General features: G+C 35.0%; 1 protein-coding gene across 5 annotated transcripts in view; it reads right to left on the reverse strand.

The window, feature by feature from the left end:
- The window catches only part of ARAP2 (ArfGAP with RhoGAP domain, ankyrin repeat and PH domain 2), a 127,746-nt gene that overhangs the window by 37,303 nt on the left and 71,104 nt on the right, over positions 1-19,339 (reverse strand). For all 5 annotated transcript variants that reach the window (XR_011095894.1, XM_068680085.1, XM_068680087.1 and 2 more), the window contains exons 18-24: positions 18,745-18,943; positions 16,686-16,749; positions 9,659-9,822; positions 7,448-7,660; positions 6,360-6,465; positions 5,412-5,559; positions 4,541-4,609 (exon numbers count right to left, since the gene is read on the reverse strand). Coding sequence is in view for 4 of the 5 variants with exons in the window: in XM_068680085.1 (XP_068536186.1) it covers positions 4,541-4,609; positions 5,412-5,559; positions 6,360-6,465; positions 7,448-7,660; positions 9,659-9,822; positions 16,686-16,749; positions 18,745-18,943 (963 nt within the window). In the remaining variant the exon portion in view is untranslated. The remainder of the gene's footprint in view (positions 1-4,540; positions 4,610-5,411; positions 5,560-6,359; positions 6,466-7,447; positions 7,661-9,658; positions 9,823-16,685; positions 16,750-18,744; positions 18,944-19,339) is intronic.

The raw sequence follows: 19,339 nt of genomic DNA on the forward strand, positions 1-19,339 counted from the left end.
TCACTAGTTATCTGAGAGAGGAGGCCAACCCCCAGCTCCCAATGCCTCCCTTTCAAGTAGTTGTAGAGAGCAATAAGGTCTCCCCTGAGCCTCCTCCTCTCCAGACTAAACAACCCCAGTTCCCTCAGCTGCTCCTCACAGGACTTGTGTTCCAGGCCCTTTACCAGCTTCGTAGCCCTTCTCTGGACACGTTCAGGGCCTCGAATGTCCTTTTTGTACTGAGAGGCCCAAAGCTGAACACAGTACTCAATATGCGGCCTCACCAGAGCAGAGTACAGGGGAACAATCACCTCCCTGGTACTGCTGGCTACACTATTCCTGATATGTTATATGCAGTACACCAAGCCCACAAACTCTGCAGTCCAGCTGAAACTCTCTAGTACTTTAGGTATTTAGCACTTATTTACTGCATCCTTTGAGGAACTGTTTTTTCCTCATGGGATGAAAAGAAATAGATTTTCAAAGTCGTACATCTAAATGCAACTCCTAGTCCATTTCTTTTTAGTTCTTTCTCTCCCCTTAAACTAAAGTAGGAAGTGACATTTTCTTCAGCTTTGAAAGTTCCATTTGTACAAATATTCTCTCTGAAACTAAAAGCTGACAATTCTAGCAATGTGTTAAGAACAAATGAGAAAAAAAAATTGACAGTTGTGTACTATATAATAACATAAAATTTCAGAGGCAGCAGTGAAAGGCCATCCTAAGTACTAGAAAGCACTGCAAATTATCCTTTTTGTATTTATGAAGTCTGGCTGGATAAGCTGAACTTAGACACACAAAGGAATACAAGAGTTAGGAGTAGGGGCAGACAACCCAAGAGGTATGTAGAACTGCCAGCCAGTTGTGCAGGAATAAGGTTAGAAAAGAAAGCTGGACCAACCTGGAGTTAAATCTGGCTATGGATGTGAAGGAAAGGATTCTACAAGTACATAAATGGCAAAAGGGAGACTTGGGAAAACATGGGCTTGCTGCTGAATGGAGCAAGGGAATATGTGACAAATTACATGGAAAAGGCCAGAGTATTCAACACCTTCTTTGCCTCCATCTTTCCAACCTTCAGGAATCCCATCCTCTTAAGTCCAGAGGGAAAGTCTGGAGCAAGGAAGACTTACTCTCGGTGAAGGAGGCCCAGATTAAGTAACACTTAAATAGTAATGGATATATGTAAGTTCATGGGGCCTGACAAACAGCACCCATGAATGCTGAGGGATTTAGATGATGTCACGGTAAGGTGACTCAATTATTTTTGAAGAGTCATGGAAACTGGGAGAGGATCCTGAAGACCAGGGAAGAGCAACTGTCAATATCATCTTCAAAAAGGACAAGAAGGAAGATTCAGAAAGCTACAGGCTGGTCAGCCTCACCTCAGACCAAACCAATTGCCCTATACAGTGAAGACACAAACAAATGAAAGGATAGCAGTATTTACCTCAGCTTTAGTAAAAACTTCAATGGTGTCTGCCATAACGTCATTACAGACAAGCATACAAAATACAGAGTAAACAAGTAGACAGACTAAAAAGCATCTAAGAAGTCAGGAGTACAATAATCTTCACTAATGACCTTGATAATGGGACAGGGCACATCCCCAGCTAGTTAGCAGATGTTACTGAACTGGGAGCACTAGCTGATACATTCAGAGGGACCTCAACAGGCTAAAGAAATGGACAGAGATGAATCTCATGAAGTTCAACAAGGGGAAATGCAAGTCCTGCAACTGGGGAGGAGTACCAGCACACACTGGTTAGGGGGCAACAAGCTGGAAAGCAGTTTTGCTGAGAAGGTCCTTGATGTTCTAGCATTCAACATTAATGATCCAACACTGCACCCTTGCAGAAAAGGAAAACAGCCTCCAGGGCTGCATTAAGCGAAGCACTACAAGCAAGTCATGGGAGGTGATCCTTCTCTACTCAGGTGTGGCCTTGCCAGTACTGAAGTGCTGTGCTCAGTGTTGGGCTGCTCAGTACCAGTAAGGTAAACTACTGCTAGATCTTAACTATGTGTTCAAACATCTAATGGGAAGGAATGAAGAAAAACAAACCAGACTCTTTTCAAAGGTGTCCAGTGACAGGACAAGAGGCAATGGGCACAAATGTGGTGTGTTCCCCACCCCCCTGAAAAACACATGTGAAATTCAATTTTACATATATGTTTTTTGTCCTAACTGTGAAGGTGGTCAAGCAGTGGAATAAGTTGCCCAGAGAGGCTGTGGAGTCTCTATCCTTTGAGATATTCAAAAACTAACTAGATATGGTCCAAGGCAAGGTGTTCTTAGCAATTCTGCATGAACAAAAAGGTTAGACTACTTGGTCTCAGCCTAGACAATTCTGTGATGAGATAGATTTTGTTTGAATAGGATTTGTTTCATCTTTAAGGTTAAAGTGATACTGTTTTTGGTAAAGAATTTAAAGCTTAACCATGTGTATTATCAGAATCAAGACTGAGTCTGTTAATAGAGCAGGTGCAACCATTAATTCAGAACAATGATTATTAACAGTAGAGAATTTGTTGTGATCAAAATAAGGAGAGTTAAAATTCCAATTCAATCTTTCTATAGCTTCACCTCCCATCAACTTGGATAGCCCTAGTGAAACCAACAATCCAAACAAGCCCTATTATTCATGAAGTTTACAATTTGATACTGTAGTTTTAAACTATAAAGACTAGTTTTGCTGGTAGCTTTTTATTAAAATCGGTGGCAATTTTAGAAAACCTAGAGATTTATTAAAAAAAGAAATGCAAACGTCTCTTTTTCTTCAATAGGCAGCCTTCCAAATGCAATACACCTCATAAAGGTGATTTTACAGTGTTACCTGGGGTGGAGAAAATACCAAACAAAACCATTTTAAATGGTTCTTCTCTTATACTCCTTGTAGCCCCAGTTTTAGCCAAACGCACCTAACCAGCAGTTGCTCCTAAGTTACTAAGTGACTCAGCAGCCTTTCAGTTTACTTTCTTTTTTTTTCTCCATATCTAATTAATGTATCTTTACTGTCCCTTTCTGTACCCATATAACTTCTCTCAGGTCTTCCTAATTTCTCCAAAGGTATCATGAACATTTAACCATGAAAGCTTCCCAAGAGCTGCCAGGAAAATGTAAATAATGTAACAAAGCTGTAACATTATTTCTTTGTTGTTGTTCTAAAGAGCATACAAAATAACGTAATATACTTAAAAGTCTGCATTTCCACCATTCAAGATTTTATTCACAAATATCAGTAAAAGGTCCTTTTTATGTAGCCAGGAATTAATACATTCCATACTTTAACCCCCTACCTTGCTCTTAGAGAATATCTGTGTTGTTTTTTGTTTTGTTACATTATCAAGGCAGATGTTTCCACTCTGCAAGAGACGCTAGTAATGAACTTAATATTTCCCAGTGACTAGGCCACTCTCTGTCAGGCACCAAAAGGAAGAAATAGGCATTCTACTTTTTACACACACACATTCACAGCAGTGCCACAGTTAGAAACCTTCATGGCACTCTAACCCAGACAAGAAGGAAATATGAAAAAAATGACTCAAGACAGCAATGCACAGAACATTCAATGTGGATCTGCAAAACTCCTTTCTTCAAAGACATAATTAAAACTACAACAAAACTTGTTGGTAGGGTTCAGGCAGCCCTACTTTTTTTCTGTTACCTTTGTATTAATTTTTAAAGCCCCATATGCTCCAGAACTACTGCAAGACTCTCCTCGACTACTTCAGATTCCTGAAGAAGTCTGTGAGCACCCTACACTCCCCTTTACCTCTGGCAATGACCTATCTTGGTCTAGCTTAACAGTTTTTGCTTTAATTAGGATTGCACACAAAAGCCATTCAGACAGTGAAATATACTATCACTTCGTTGTTTCTTACCAATTCTCATTGTATTCAAAAGTAAGAGTAGAGTTCAGGTAAGACTTAACTCTAGAATATTAAGCAGCTTAAGATCTCCTGGTTTTGTATATTGTTTCCTGAAGTTCAATTTGATTGAAGTAACCATGTTTGTATGTGTTTGAAGCATCCCACAATAACATTTATACTTTGAGGCTCCATATGTGGTCACAAAACAGCATGTGGCAAAAAGATTCAGATGTTTTAAACTCATAGGGATTGTCATTCTTTAACAAAGAGAGACAATATGTACCCAAAGGTCATGAAATAATAGAAGTATTAATATACACTTGAATTTTTTTAATATGCACAATTAAAATTCCACATGATGGGTCATCATTTTCACACTTGTAAATGTTGATCATTTCCTTCTACTACAAGTTATGTAACATAGCAAAAGCACACAACCACTTGTAAGTTATGTTCTGTCCTGAACACCAGGATAATTCCACAGTATGCTTTACACAAAGTTGTTTTGCCTTCTCACTTTATGCCTCCTCGTATGTCCCTTAGTTCTTTAGTTAACAACACTAGTCACTGTGTAAGCCCAGAAATATGTATTTAGATATTAAGGTATATATAAAAAAAAATAAATTATCTATAAACAACTAAATACTCTTTGTTAAAAGTATTTGCATACCAGTTTATTTTAGCCACTTACCTGAGTATCTTTCCACCTGGTAATAAAGCTGTTCTCTATATCCATTTGTTTGACCTGGTCTTCATTTATCTGTTTAAATTTGATCATTTTTGTTCAGTTAATAACTATAAGCTAGTATAAAAATTATACTATTAACTAGCAAACACTATTTCAATGTAATAAACTGATAAATACAAATACAAGAGGAGTAACAATTACTAAGAATACAAATAATTATGCTAATATAGTGAGCTGTGCCAGCTGTGCCAAGCAGTCAAAAATAGTCAGTCAGCAATGGGATCATTATGATAAACTTTACCAATACACATTACGAGAGGATTCCATTAAAAACTGCCACACAGAATGTTACAGTGATACAGTACGCTCTAAACCAAAATGGCTATGACAAATTGCTTCTAGTAGTATCTTTTCAATCCAGTTGGATTCAGTATTCTTTTGGTTCCTTCAAGGCCCAAGGAACCCAACACTGTTTTCTCTAAAATCCTTACTGTAATCACAGTTCAGAGACTGGAGTTCCATGCTTCAGTTCTGACCATGGCTATAAAAACTGAATTGAAGTATTACTTTTAATAGTTATCATCTCAAAATTTTCTTAAGATTGTCAGCAGTGTCAGCAAGAAAAGCGTGCACCATTCTGGAAAATGATATCTCACAGCAATCCTATAAATATAGCAATTCCTACACAGACTAAGCTATCTAGAAAATGAAATTTAAAGCAGGCAATTAACCATGTCCACTGAATTAGAGTTCAACATCCCTGCAACTCCTCAGACAGTATAATGAATACCAGACCATCTCTAACTTTAAGATTTCTATATTTTAGCATGTCTAATAGCAGAGCAGTCAGGCTACTTTCAATAAAGATACCTACATCAAAAAGTTGCACATAATTTTTAATTAGATCTTCAATTACATTGACTTCTTCACTAGTCTGGCCTTTGGTTTGAAATAAGCATGAAGAAAACACCATGGCTAGATTGTGAGGGTTCATATGATTGATTTCAGAGCATTTCTGCACCCTGTTGAAGGAAAAATAAGTATATTTAGAAGGTTCCATTGTTCCCCTGGTTGTTTAAAGCTTCTCTATAGAACATGGAGTGCATTTCAAAAATATTTACTTTACCAGAAAAACAATATAGCTTGTTAAATAGCCACTATAGTATAATACTTTCTTATGTATTTCTTATGTACTTTATAGTATAATACATTCCTACTTAACAATGCAAAACTCTGCATTTAACTCTATAAAATCATCCAAGTCACACTATTTTTATATACTTGATACTGCTTATTTGATCTAGGAGTAGGAAAGACCTTTGTTGTTTAAACAACTCTGTATTTTGGATATTCTCCACAAATACCTCAGTTGCAAAATGAAGCAGTGCTGAAATATTTGAAGGACTTTTAATATCAAAATTACCATTTGCAATGTAGATTGTGGAGAAGGACATTTCCCCTGCAAAAAAAACCTTTTAATCTCAAGAACCATTTGCAACAATCCTAGGCTAGCAGATTAGCAGATGGAATTAAATGAATTCACCTAAAGAAGATTCATCAAAAATTACCCTGCTCAGACACAAATATAGGCAGCCCTCTACCACTGTAACGAATTTCCATCCCGGTATAGTTATCTATTACTAAAAATGCAACTGAAGAAAAAACACGTCATAAATTAAAGGCTATTAAATATAATTAATCAGCACAAGTTAAGCTCAACATTTACTAGTTGATGAAACAATCCTAATTTCATTCTTGATAGAGTTATACTGAGAACACATTACAAAAAAATTCTCTGCTACATTCTATCATTTGAATTTACCTGTAAAGATGTTCAATTAATGCAGCCAAAGTTGCCTTATTGACTGGTGGAAGTGTCCGAATGAAAGCTCCATATTTCCTTACACGTTCCTTTTCATTCTGCATATCTGCCAAAAAATAATCACTGAGCATTAATAACAATGTACACCAAAAACCAACAACAGTTCTCATTAACTGTTTCTGCACCATCTAGTCATTTAAAATTAGTTTATCAACCAACCTTTTCTTCATGAAGACTATACTGACAACCTACTATTAACAAAGTCTATTATTATACACTAGATCAAGGAAATAGTATCAGCAATAAGACAGTTCTATATTTAAACTGCAGGAACTCATGCTTAAGACTAAATTCTATGAAAGTAATTGCTCTTTCCTCTCAAAGGATATTTAACTTTGCAATTTGTGTGTACATCTACATACGTAGATGCTACTTGTAGATACTACTTTAACAGTGCCCAGAGGTAAGAAACAAAAATAACTTTTCATCTTTTTTATTTTTATTGAAGAAATGTCTCAAGTTCCAAAGTAGTTTACAGATATAAATATGTAAGACTAGTAAGAGGACAGCAGAGGAGAGGGAGCAGTAATAAAGTTGTACAAAGCTACATAAGTGAAACAGTAGTAGACAATGATAGAAACTCCAGTCTTGGGAATTTGCATTTGAGACATAGCCACAGCTCTCTACCTTTAAGTTAAGTCTGCCCTCTGTGTTGCATTGAGCACAGAGACTACAGAGAATAATCACAACTGGGGCAATTGCAAAGTTTATGTAATGCTTTTTAATTTATTTTAAACATGTTCTTTTGAGTCCCTTATTTCTCTCAGATTTCTGAAAAAGAAAAACTGACAAACTCCTCATCTCTTGCAGTTGATCGCTAGCACTCTCCAAAAACAACCAAATGAGCCATGTTTTGATTTATTGGATAACAGGAGCCAAACTTCAGCCAAACTGTAAACATTTTTATCTGCTACAACTGTTCCGCAGATTGTCAAAAAATACAGACAAGTAATTAGTAAAACCCCCAGATTTTGTAATGAGTATTTACAACCAACCTTTCTTGTATTGAGTGTTATTGCAAATATTACCTAATGCAGAAATCCAGAATGGATAAAGTTCTTTAGTGAGAAGAGCATCATCTATTTGAGAAAGAAAACTTTTCAATACATCAGTCACATCTTCGAGCTGATGTTTCCCAGCTCTTAGTTTAACACTCCTTGCATCTTTTTTGAAACTTTCCAGAAGTTCAGCCACATTAGAAGAATTGCCATTCTTGAGGTAGATCTGCTTGCTCCCTAAACCTAGGTTACAGAAATACAGGACAGAAAAATAAGTATCTATAAAGTTGAGTGCTCTTCTAAAAATTCAAACCTTATTACATGAAAAGCATGTCTGGCAGTCAAACAGATCACATCTCCTACTAGTATCTTTCTGACCCTTTCCACATACATATTTTGTTAGAGAAAACACTGCCAAGTCTGCTTATAACCAACCAGACATCTTTGTAAATACACACATCATAAACTTAAGCAAGCCTGGGATCACAGTTTCAGGAATGCTTTACAGGCTGTTCAAATCCCTAGATCTCTTAGTGACTTCCTAAATCAATGGTTTGAAAAGGCACGATTAATGAGAGAAGTTCTGATGTCATCTACACAAGCAACATGAATCCGTTCATTACTAGTACTCCTACTATTTTATTCCCCTACAGTTTAGCTTTGCTTTGGACTCAGTATTGTATTCATCCAACCTGACGCACGTCTCTATTAAAAGGCTCAAGATACTGTTCCTGTTTTCCGATTTTCCTCAGGTTAAGGAAAATACCAGTCAACCAGTATTCTTGTATTTAATGACTGAAAACACCACATCCAACTTTAAAAAATAAGTAATTAAATAAAAATATAGCCTAAAACACAGTCAAGTTATTGAATATAGCATGTGGAAATTTGATATAGATGTACATTCCCATTATTTGGCTTTGTTTCTCTTTGGAGAAGTTTCTCCTGTCTTCTCCACACTTGAAAAAAAGTATCATTTTATAGCGAAATTCTTTTTTCCTTATGCATTTGTCAAATATATAGCAGCATTCTGTCAAAACCTATGAAATCATGTCTTACATTCTTGCAATTCACCCTTCCTGTGATGTCCACAAGCACTATTGTTTGATACTACCCTTGTGTTCCTACTGTCAGGAACAGCTGTGGCACCTGATAGTGTCAGTCACCTGCAGGCCACAATGGAAGACAAAGCTTTGATTATGATGAAAATCACACATCTACAAATAATGCATACATACAACTCCTTCAACTTTCAAATGAAACCTATAACACTCAGTAACCCTGATCCTGGGGAAAAAAAAATAAAATAAAATAAAATAATCTATAGATGTAGACTTCCCATGTTTCAAAAAAAAAAATAAAATCAGGAAATTAAATTTTAATCTATAACATACACTAGCAATGTTTCTGATTGGGGGTCACCATTACCCTGCTTTAACAACATTTCTGTGCATGAAACAGCATAAACTATAGTTAGAATTATTCCTAGTGCTATTAGTTAAAAAATAATGTAGCAAATACTTTTTAATGTTTTTTGACGAGAGCTGCAACCCATTATTTACCATAATGCTGTGTTGCCACGTTTCAAAGTTATTTAGTTAGATTTCAATCAATGAAATATAAACTAGGCCTTCTCATACTGACAGAGGTTACAGACACATTTATCCTGAAGACAGGTTTTACAAGGTTGGTATGTATTTAGTATTTCACAAGATAACTTATTAAACTGCAGCAGTAAAAACAACACACACACTATCTACATATGATCTAATGCTATGGAAAATTATGCTGGCAATATTTACTTAAGCAAAAAACAACTCCTTAGGCTCCTATTCTAAAAAAACCAGCAGCCTTAATACTGAACGTGATTTCACAGTTACTATCAGTTTTTCACATTTTATGATCAGGCCATTTCTGTTCCTGCTTCATAAAAGCTTATTTTTAGGGCTAAGGTGCTCTGCACTGAGGCATGGGAGCCAAAAGCTGAGATACATCAGATAACGGCATCAATTTTAAAAATACAAACGTGTCTGTGAGATTTCTCAAGCTGTACTTCCACAGACTGCTTATTCTCAGATGCATGGCACTGTACTTCACCATCACATCAAGGAACGCTGGGACTAACCGGAGATCTGGTTTTACTTTGGGTAATACGTAAACTTATTCAAAAAAAATCTGAAGGTGCTGTTGTATAGGTATTATACAAATGATATTAGGTTGAATAAAAACTACTATACTTACCATACTGTGTAACAAATGCTATACAGCTGTTCACTATAATAGGAACATCATTTTTGCTGAGCTGCTGATCTTGTAACGCATTACCATCTGTACCCGCTGCTTTTTCAATTGCAGTATACCAGACCATGAAATCCAGCTTCGTATGGCCATGAATGTACAGTGTTCTGAAAAGTTTAAAAATATTTTGAATGCAGGAAAGAAAGAAAAATCTGATGATATTCTACAACAGCACAGAAGTTGTCTAGAGAAATATCGGAATAAGATAACAAGGCACCTTCCACCACACAGAATTGTGATGGTTGCCTATTGTTACAGCACCTTTTTCTCCAACTACATTTGTACTAGCAGTGTCACAATAAATCATTGAGGATCCATATAGAGACCTGTCACAAACCTTTGAAAAGACCTGAACAACATTTTAATTACTCTTCAGTCTTCCTCCTGCAACCTGCATTCATATGTCCAAGTCACAGTTAAGAATGAAATAAAAGATTTACAGACAACTTTCAAAACTAGACACGACTTACTTTCTTTTCTGTTTCCCACCCTCCTTTTCTATAGAGTAGCTGAGACATACTGAATTTCCTTCCTTCACCTGTATCGAAATCCTTGGGAAATCAGAGATTTAAGGAACTCAGGAACACATATGGAAAAACTAAGTTGAGGCAGAATAAATTAACACGATGCCTTAATTACTTGCTATCTCAAAGTATGGTCCTGTTCTGATTATTTAAACCTGCTACAATAACCTCCTGTTTAACCTTGTCAGAATAGCTTCTAGGAAACAGCTACAAAACCGAACAGTTTAAGAGTGCATGCTCACCCATATGTATGCATATAATCAACTGTTTTAAGCGTTACAATCTTACAATCTAAGCAATCTTACCAGTGGACCAGTAAAGAAATGTGTGGGAAACATTTTCCTCATGGACATTTTTTTTCTAATTAGGAAAAGTTAGAATGTTCTCCCAAATTTCAGTGAAACCACTTTCCTCAAAATGTAAACAAATGTTCTTTTTAATTATCTGGGGAAAAAGAACTTTATATAGTGGTGAAAGAATTGCTTTTTTTTTTCCCCCCGTTTTTGATTTGTGTCTTTATTTTGCTTTTTCAACCATTTCCATTTTAGCATTCTTATCTTGACAGAAAACAAGGATGCAGTCAGTGCAACAAAAACAGACCCAAGATCTGAAGTGTCTCAGGATACACCATTCAGCAGCACAGTAAGGCACACTGAAACACTTCAACTTCCTGAAGTCCCTTTTTAAAAAGTTTCTACTTCATGACTTGGAAAGTCATATTAATTACATATGCCTAGCTAGTAAAAACTTTCAGCCTCTGTTTTCCATTAAGAGAAATCCATAGTCTGAGTAAAGCCCTCAAACTTGTACAACAAAATGAGTACGCTTAACTTCCAAACATTTTCTAAAGACCTGTTGGAATGGATCCGAGAGTGATTCTCAAGCAATGGCTTCCAGAAAACATCATCCTGACATACTGCGGTATTGTCATAGCCATACAAAAGAAAAAATGTAACACTTTGAGTGGAAACAGTCTGTCAATTAATGTATTTCTTCAGTTCAATTACTCACAGATCAAAGATTAAGACTGAATTAGAAAAGACTTATGTTGCTTCCCAACACAAGGCATGCACACATTATGTGTATTACTGTATTTTTCCCCTACAGACAGCTGTATTCACATTACAGCATTATGCAAAAGAAGAAATGGAAGCCCGAATAATTTTATTTTATTTTTTAATCTAAAGACTTACGATATGTACAGGAAGTAGTGAAAATACTATCATTTCTAAGTAAAAGAGAAAATTCAAGCCATATAACCATGAATAAGTAGTGTGGTAAACTTCAAAGCTATTCTTAGCATATCTAGCTTTTTTTTTTCATGACAATATTAAAGTCTCAATCATGTGCTTGTCAATTAACTGTAATGATATACAAATTACCTAAACTATGTCAAAAAGAACATCCTGTATTCTACAGATCTTCCCATCTACTTAATAAATCTGAAAAAAAAAAAAAAAACAAACAAGCAAAAAACACAACACACACTACTATAAGAATTACCCAGAGATGATGCCATCATTGTTTTCTAAAATTTGAAAAGGTGTCAAGTTAAACTCACAGAGGATGAAGTTTCTTAGTAATTATCAAAGAAAAGGGGGCATCCTTTTAAATAGTGGTCCTATAGCACCAGCATATTTATGAAAGAGAAGTTGCTCTTTAAAAAAAAAAAGAAAATAAACGTGAAAGATCTTTCTGGTATTGTAGAATGCGGGTTGTTCAAAGAAGGCAAATACTTATTGTCCAAGAGTTAACTATTGCTGCCAAGTAAAAAAAAAATTTCCAGAGCAGTCAATCATGAGAGTCAGGTAAGTCAGGGAGCAATTCAGCATTTACAACACCATGAAAGAGAAGAAGGGAGAATGGGAAATAAAATTGATGCCAGACCCAGTTCAGAATTCAAAGTATTCAAAGTATTGTCAAACTGCTTAGAAACCTCACATCAAACTGCAGCCTTTTCGGCAGAAAGAAAATATACCTGGGATACATTTAAATCACAAGAACATGTAACAATGTACAAACAAGTAGTTTAAGTATTCCTTTGAATTTTAACACTTTCAGCCAAACTTAACAACACTTAGAGGGCATTTATTGATCCCCATGAAACTGGAAGGTGGCATAAAAAGGAAAGGGCAAGTAGTTACTAGTAGAAAAATGAAAATCCCCTCAAAGCACAGTGGAAGTCTTCTACAAAACTTCATAAAGTAAGACAGCTTTGTAGAGTTTGCTTCTGCTGTTCATGCCAATGCCATTATATCTGTCCACAAAAAAAATTCTGTGGAAGTAGTGAAAATGAATACATACATTTCTCACTGAGCAAACTGCAATTACTAATATACAGTTATTAATATACAGTTATATTTAATATAAGGTTAAGTCTTATATTTAATATAAGACTAAGCATATAAACACAGGCTGAAGTGCACTGATGTCCCACGTACCATGATTGATCAGGTTAATATAAGAATACTTCCAAGCTTACAGAAGTAATCATGTTTAAAATAATTTTTACTGCACAGATCTTAAAAAGATTACTTACAAAGATCTACTACAACCCATGCAGACTAACAACTACTTTGCTCGGAAATTCTAACCTAGAATGCATTCCTGAAATATCAACCAAAGACTTTATGCATGTACTACTTCCTCCAGTTAAAAGAAAAAAAGCATACACTTCATAAAAACATTAGCAATGATGGTTACATATGAATAATGGCAGTGTTTGTTTGCCCTCTTAATTGTGAAGCACATACCAATCCACACTTGAGAAATTGATAATTCAATTATGCAAGCAAACAAACAAGAAATCCCAGCAATACAGATTTCACAAATCTCAGTGAATTGAGGGAACTAAATTGGCACAAATGGTTGCAGGAGTCAAAGACCAGCTACTCTCAACATCAAAGCAGCTACTGTTATCTTTTCAACTTTATCATGGACTTCCATCACTTCTTCCTGCACTGGTAACAAGATAGAAAAAAAAAAAAAAAAATACATGAGCACACTTCATCCACAACAGTGCAAAGGTTGCTGGCTGATCTTCAGGCCCATCTTAATTGGCATATCCTGCAAAGTCCACTGGTGTTAGCTATGTCAGTATTCTTTGTTGCAGAGCTCTGCATTGGGAAAGCAGTGATATTACGTGATTCCACGTAGAATTGCAGGGAGAAAGGCTGAGAAACAGATAGCACAGCCCAGGGCCCTCAGGCAACTTTGAAGTACACCTGAATCATTTGCATATTTCAAGCAAATCTACATGTACTAAAATGGTATGCACTGCAATCAAATTATGTAAGAATAATCAAATTGCAACTAAACCATGGCAGTTTCAATAATAATTAGAGATATATAGCAATTGCCAGCAAATATTTCTTTAAAGGATATTAAGGGCCTTATATCTAGGACATAATACTAAAAGCACAAGTCATTTAACTCATCTGAGTCTTATGTTTAGATTATTTCTGGGTTCTAGAATTTTGTGCTCATAATTGCATTTTATTCTTATTGCTATAGTCAAAGGGTTAACAAGAAAACAATCTAATTATGGAACCATCAACATAAATTATGCCAGTTTGAAGGGAAGATTCATTATGTACAGTAAGAAAGCTAACTACAAGAGAATTGTAACAGGAAAAAAAAACAAACACCATTGCATGGATCAGATTATGATCTGAAAACACTCACACCTAAGTGAGCTTAAGAGATCACAGGAAAAAATATAAAGCATCTGTCTGCACAACTGTTTTTCCTTGAGGTATGGCACTGGAGAATTAGCAGTAAGTTACATATACTAAATATATATTTTAAAATGACTGTATACAGTTATTTTCAGTGTAAGATCAAGTCAGTCTCACCTAGCGCCTAGAAAGATCATGGAGCAGAGCCTCCTGTAAACTATACTATGGCACATGGAAAATAAGGAGGTGATTGGTGACAGCCAACATGACTTCACTAACGGCAGATAGTGAACCTGACAAATCGGGTGGCCTTCTGCTGTGGTGGAGTTACAGCACTGGTGGATAGGGGAAGAGCAACTGACATCATCTACACCTTGCAGTACCAAATCAATAGTAAAATCTGCCTACAAGTAGTTATGGAGCAAATCAACATATGTACCCCATGATTTTAACAAAAGCATAACTGTACTGCTAAGTATTTTATTTTATTTAAGTTTTATTTATTAGATTTATGATACTACAGTTATTTCAGCAGTAAGACTTTGAAATTATATGGTTCTGTAACCAGTTATTTTGGTATGCAATCACTCCTAAATGAGAAGTCTGTTACAAGTTATTCATTTGCCTACAGTAACCAACAGAAAATGGTCAAATAAAAAGGTGAATGATACACAATGCATGATCTCTAATTAATCAACCCAATGACTGATCCTTGGGAAAAAAATGCATGAGGATTTGTAATAAATGGGAAGTTAGACAGTGAAATCAGTAACAAAAGCAACAGAAGAACAGTATGAGCTTCAGTATGAAAATTCTCAAAGGACTTTCATAATTTCTTCTAATAAAATGCAGCAATATATGTTAAGACATCAACTTTTACTTCTGTAAGCAAGAGAAGTTGTGTATTTTTTCCCCTCCATTTTCTAACTCTTCTTAATTCTGGAAAAACAACTTATTTTGTTTTTATATTCATTCTTGACATAATGATTTTTGAGATTTTGTCATTTATCCTAGGTTTAAGAGACTAACAAATCAATGTGAGAATTGTCAATAGCTCAGTATATAGATTTATCACTTAAAAGAAACTATCTATGCCAAACTTGGCATTAGAGGATCACTGATATAAAATAACAGACAAAACCAGAAAAACCTTGGAACTATGATATATTATTTAGATGACATTGACTTCTCAGAGATATTAACTAATTTACCTAGGGTTTGAAGTGGTACAAGGATTGCTGATTTTCTTTTTATATTAAAAAATGAATCTGAAGATAAAGGTGATTTGATACTTAGTCACATCCCACCCACATCCATTAAATTTCTCATCACTAGAGGATGCAATATCATGCAACTGTGATGAACACATGGATATTTTGGAACAATATCCTAAATAAGAATTAGTATATTAATGCTCATATACCACATGGCTTTTAATGGTTAAGATAACGTTACACATTTATATTTTTAGGGAAGATTTCAGTGAAGAAAAATTCAACATATTCATAGTCACCATAAATCAGTCAGCGCCCTTGTTGAAATTATTTTCAAATATCTTCAATTTCCATTAGAAGAGTTCAGGGAAAACCTATCCTCACTTGACAGAAATATTACAATGAAAGAAATAATAAAACCTCTCCTGGAGCTTGAAGTTTTGCTCAGCACTAATATCAGGTACATGGTTTGTATTCATCTGTTGGACTGAACCTTGAGAGTAGGACACCTCAGGTTCCCTAGTTGGCTTGTGTAGCTCAATGCAGAATCTTTCAAAGCACTTCTTAGAGAGAAAAGATGCATCAACTAGGAAAAAGTGTTTGTTTCTGATTTATTTACTGAATTCTGAAACTTAAACAGTATCTTAGAAGGAATTAAAATTCAGAACACACAATTTACAATGAGTTTCTCCATCAAGTTTCTCTCATTCTGAATAGATGTCAAAGGCATCTGATTTTCATGTTTCCTCAACAGAGAGGTAAGCAATCTTCCTTTAATAACCTATTATCAACTGTTCAAAAGACTGTGTAAACAATGCACCATTTCCTACACAAATGCTTGCAATACATCTATGAAATAAGAACATCTAGTACAAAATAAGAATTATTTTCAATAACTTCCAGCTTTAAATTAGTATCTGTATATGATGGGTTCGTATGATACTTCATATATAAAGTGAAATACTGCACTTCACTTCCAGTTTCAGCATCCCATATCACAATATTTGATAGAGTTATCTCAGCAGAATACTAAGACCTACTTGGAGGCAGACAGATCATATTTACTTCTCAAGTATGTTTTTTCTGACTAACATGCTGCTAAGTGAGATCATGCATTACAATAAGACTAACCAGGGGACTCACACATACTGCTTGATTCTGACCTGCACAGATTTAAGCATGAGAGCACACAAAAAAAAAAAGTAGTGATAAATTCTCCAAAGAGTTACCCCCTTCTTTACAAATGCTCCAGAGTACCCCTTTTTACATGGTAAAAAAAGTTAGGTCCTTTTGAAGACACCATTACTGGCAAACTAATCTGAATGGGAATAATTTTCTCAGTAGGAAAACTGCATTTAATGAAGCAGTATTTGTTAGCACTTCCTGACATGGGCATAAAACTTAATTAATACACAAAGCCTTTCCCTCATTTAAAAAGTCTTTAAATTTACTCTCTCTAGCAACGGCAAGGGAAAAAGCTCCATGACTGATCCTCAAGAATTTTAAGACATCAATATAAAAGTAGATCAAAGCTTTATTCAGATGGGAAACTTACCTTCCTTTTTCAACAAGGAGAAGAACATCTATTTTTTCTCCATTTTGCATCACACTACTGATTGCTGAAAACAAAGCACACAAACATTCAGATGATATACGAATGTATACACAGACATTTTCAAAATGATCTTCAGTGACAAAAGGAGCATCAAATTCTTAAATATTTCAAATATAGAATGCTGCTTGATAATAGGAGCAATATTCCACAAAAGATGATAATACCATCAAATTTACAGGAAAAAGCAATGCAGAAAATGATAAGGGTTAAAGAAGTACTTTTTAATGTGAATACATACTTGTACTAAAATTAAAACTTGTTAAAGATGAGTTTTATAGGACACAATTCAAAAGTAAAAGGGATTTTTGAATCCTTTGATTTGCATACTAGCTGCAAGTATTTACAGTAACGTATCTTACAGAAAATTCAAGTACATTGTGGAGATCACTGCCACCCTTTTTCCACATAATTTTATGCTATTTCTACTAAAATAAATAAATAAAAACCACTTCTGTGCCCTGTAAAACACCTAAGTTATACATAATAGAGACAATATATCTGGGTAGTTTTCCATAACAGTTCTTGTGAAACTATATCACAATGCACTATACTAAAGAGGGTAAATTAAGTCAAAACTTTGTAAAGGCTTCAAAAATCCTTTCAATGTTTAGATTTTATCCACATTTTATCTCAATTAGTCCTGAGACAGAAAAGTCCTAAACATCAGTGAAGTTCAACAGACATTCTGGTGTATGTCGCATAATTTTATCACACTCCTGTCCTTATTTACATTTAATAAGTCAAATATCGAGAAGATAAATGACTATTCCTACTGACAATTTATTATTTTGCATGTTTCAGTTACACAAGACAGCCTTCTTAACAGCAGAGAAGCTTTATTTTGGGGAAAACAGAAATCAGAGAAAATCAGAGAAAAGAGTATCAGTATATAATTTTTCCAGGAATAATAACTGTTATACTACTATTGCCTAATAGTAAAAACATAAGCAAAAAGGATCTTCTACCCAAAGCTAAGTATTTGTGCTGTTTCTATATTTGAGATACATGCAGATTTGGTTGCTCGTATGATTTTAAGGGTAAGACCAAAAGTAATAACAGAAATAATTCTTTTACTGCCTTTTACTTCTGAATCGAGATTTTAAAGAACATTCGCTAGTTGAAAAAGACAGCTAAAAGAGTATTCCTGATTAAAGATCACCATGTAGTTAATCGAATGTAGTTAGCAAAAATAAGGTGGCAGTAAATAAACAGTAGAAGTCAAATGGTATTTAGGCAAGTTCCTTCAAAAGTCCACAATTTGACAGTATTCACGAAGAGTATCATCAAGAAAAACCTAAATTAGCTTCCTTGTCTATGTTAGTTTAATATAAAATGCTAGTTTATTTTTACTTTCTCACAGAACACAGGAAACAACGTTCCCTTGTTGTTTCCCTAAAAGGAACTAAGGCAGATACACTTAAAGAGGATTCAAAACAATTGCAGATATTGATATAAAAATGGTCATAGGAGACCATTTGTATAAATATAATCTTTTCTATGTCATGATATTGAACAAAGAATATTTTTAGTCTCCAAAAAAAAGGAAAAGTCTATTAGTCTGAAATAGTGCACCAAGAGAATTATATTTTTCCAGTGTATTCAAGTATTTTAAAACTAGGCCTGTCAATCATCTCAAGAAGATGTTCTGCAGTTAGCAAGTCTGCAGTGTCAAAAATATGAGACAATCCCAAAAGGTCATACGTTATTATTCAACTCTGTACTGCTGTAAGAAAGATACTGCTGCAACTGGAACAAAAACTGTCTTCATTCATTATGAACCCATGAACATCTCCAGCATATGCCACTAAGTAGGAGAAAAAATAAAAAATAAAAATCCAAGACCAAACTTCACCAACACCATATTTAGATGAGAGTTGCACCTGACTCATGCAAAGGATTGTTTGGTGAGCTCCCTAATGTTCATGATTTTAAAATGTAAGAGAAATGTCTTTAACAGTAGAACATTTCCTGAATTCTAAATTTTAACCAAAATTCTTACTTAGTTCTTGCAGCCTCCTTAGATATATGGAATCTTCTTGAGCATTCTCCATTTCAAGACAAAAGTAAAGGCTTGACTTCTCTATAGCAAACCAGCCTTTTCTCCACTGATCCAGGCTATGGCAATCCTTGTAGTACAGTTGGCCAATCAGGTCACAGTCTCTCTCTAGTAAGCATTCAGCCACAGGGGGAACAAAATGCTACCAAGCAAAACAGGGTGAGTCAGATGTAGAAAAAAACCCTCTCCCCCCACCCCCCCCCCCCAAAAAAAATAGACATTGCAAAACTATAAGCTTGAATGATGAAAGCTGCATTAAAGAAACAAGACTGTTGGGTTTATCATTCATAAAACTATATATACATTAACTTTAAACTATAAAAACAGATACAGCACATTTTTTCCATTCACACTCCACAATTCAAATATTTTTGCTTTTTAAACTACATTTAAGTAGTAATGTGACTGTTAATATTTGGTACTGTATCAAATACTGTACTGCTTTATGAGTTGCGTTTCAGCAAACAAAAGAATAGAATGGCAAACACAAACAACTTAACTGAAATAAATTCATATGGTGCATACCACACCAGTGCAC

Source organism: Anas acuta, chromosome 4 (assembly GCF_963932015.1).
Source record: "Anas acuta chromosome 4, bAnaAcu1.1, whole genome shotgun sequence".
Lineage (NCBI taxonomy): Eukaryota > Metazoa > Chordata > Aves > Anseriformes > Anatidae > Anas > Anas acuta.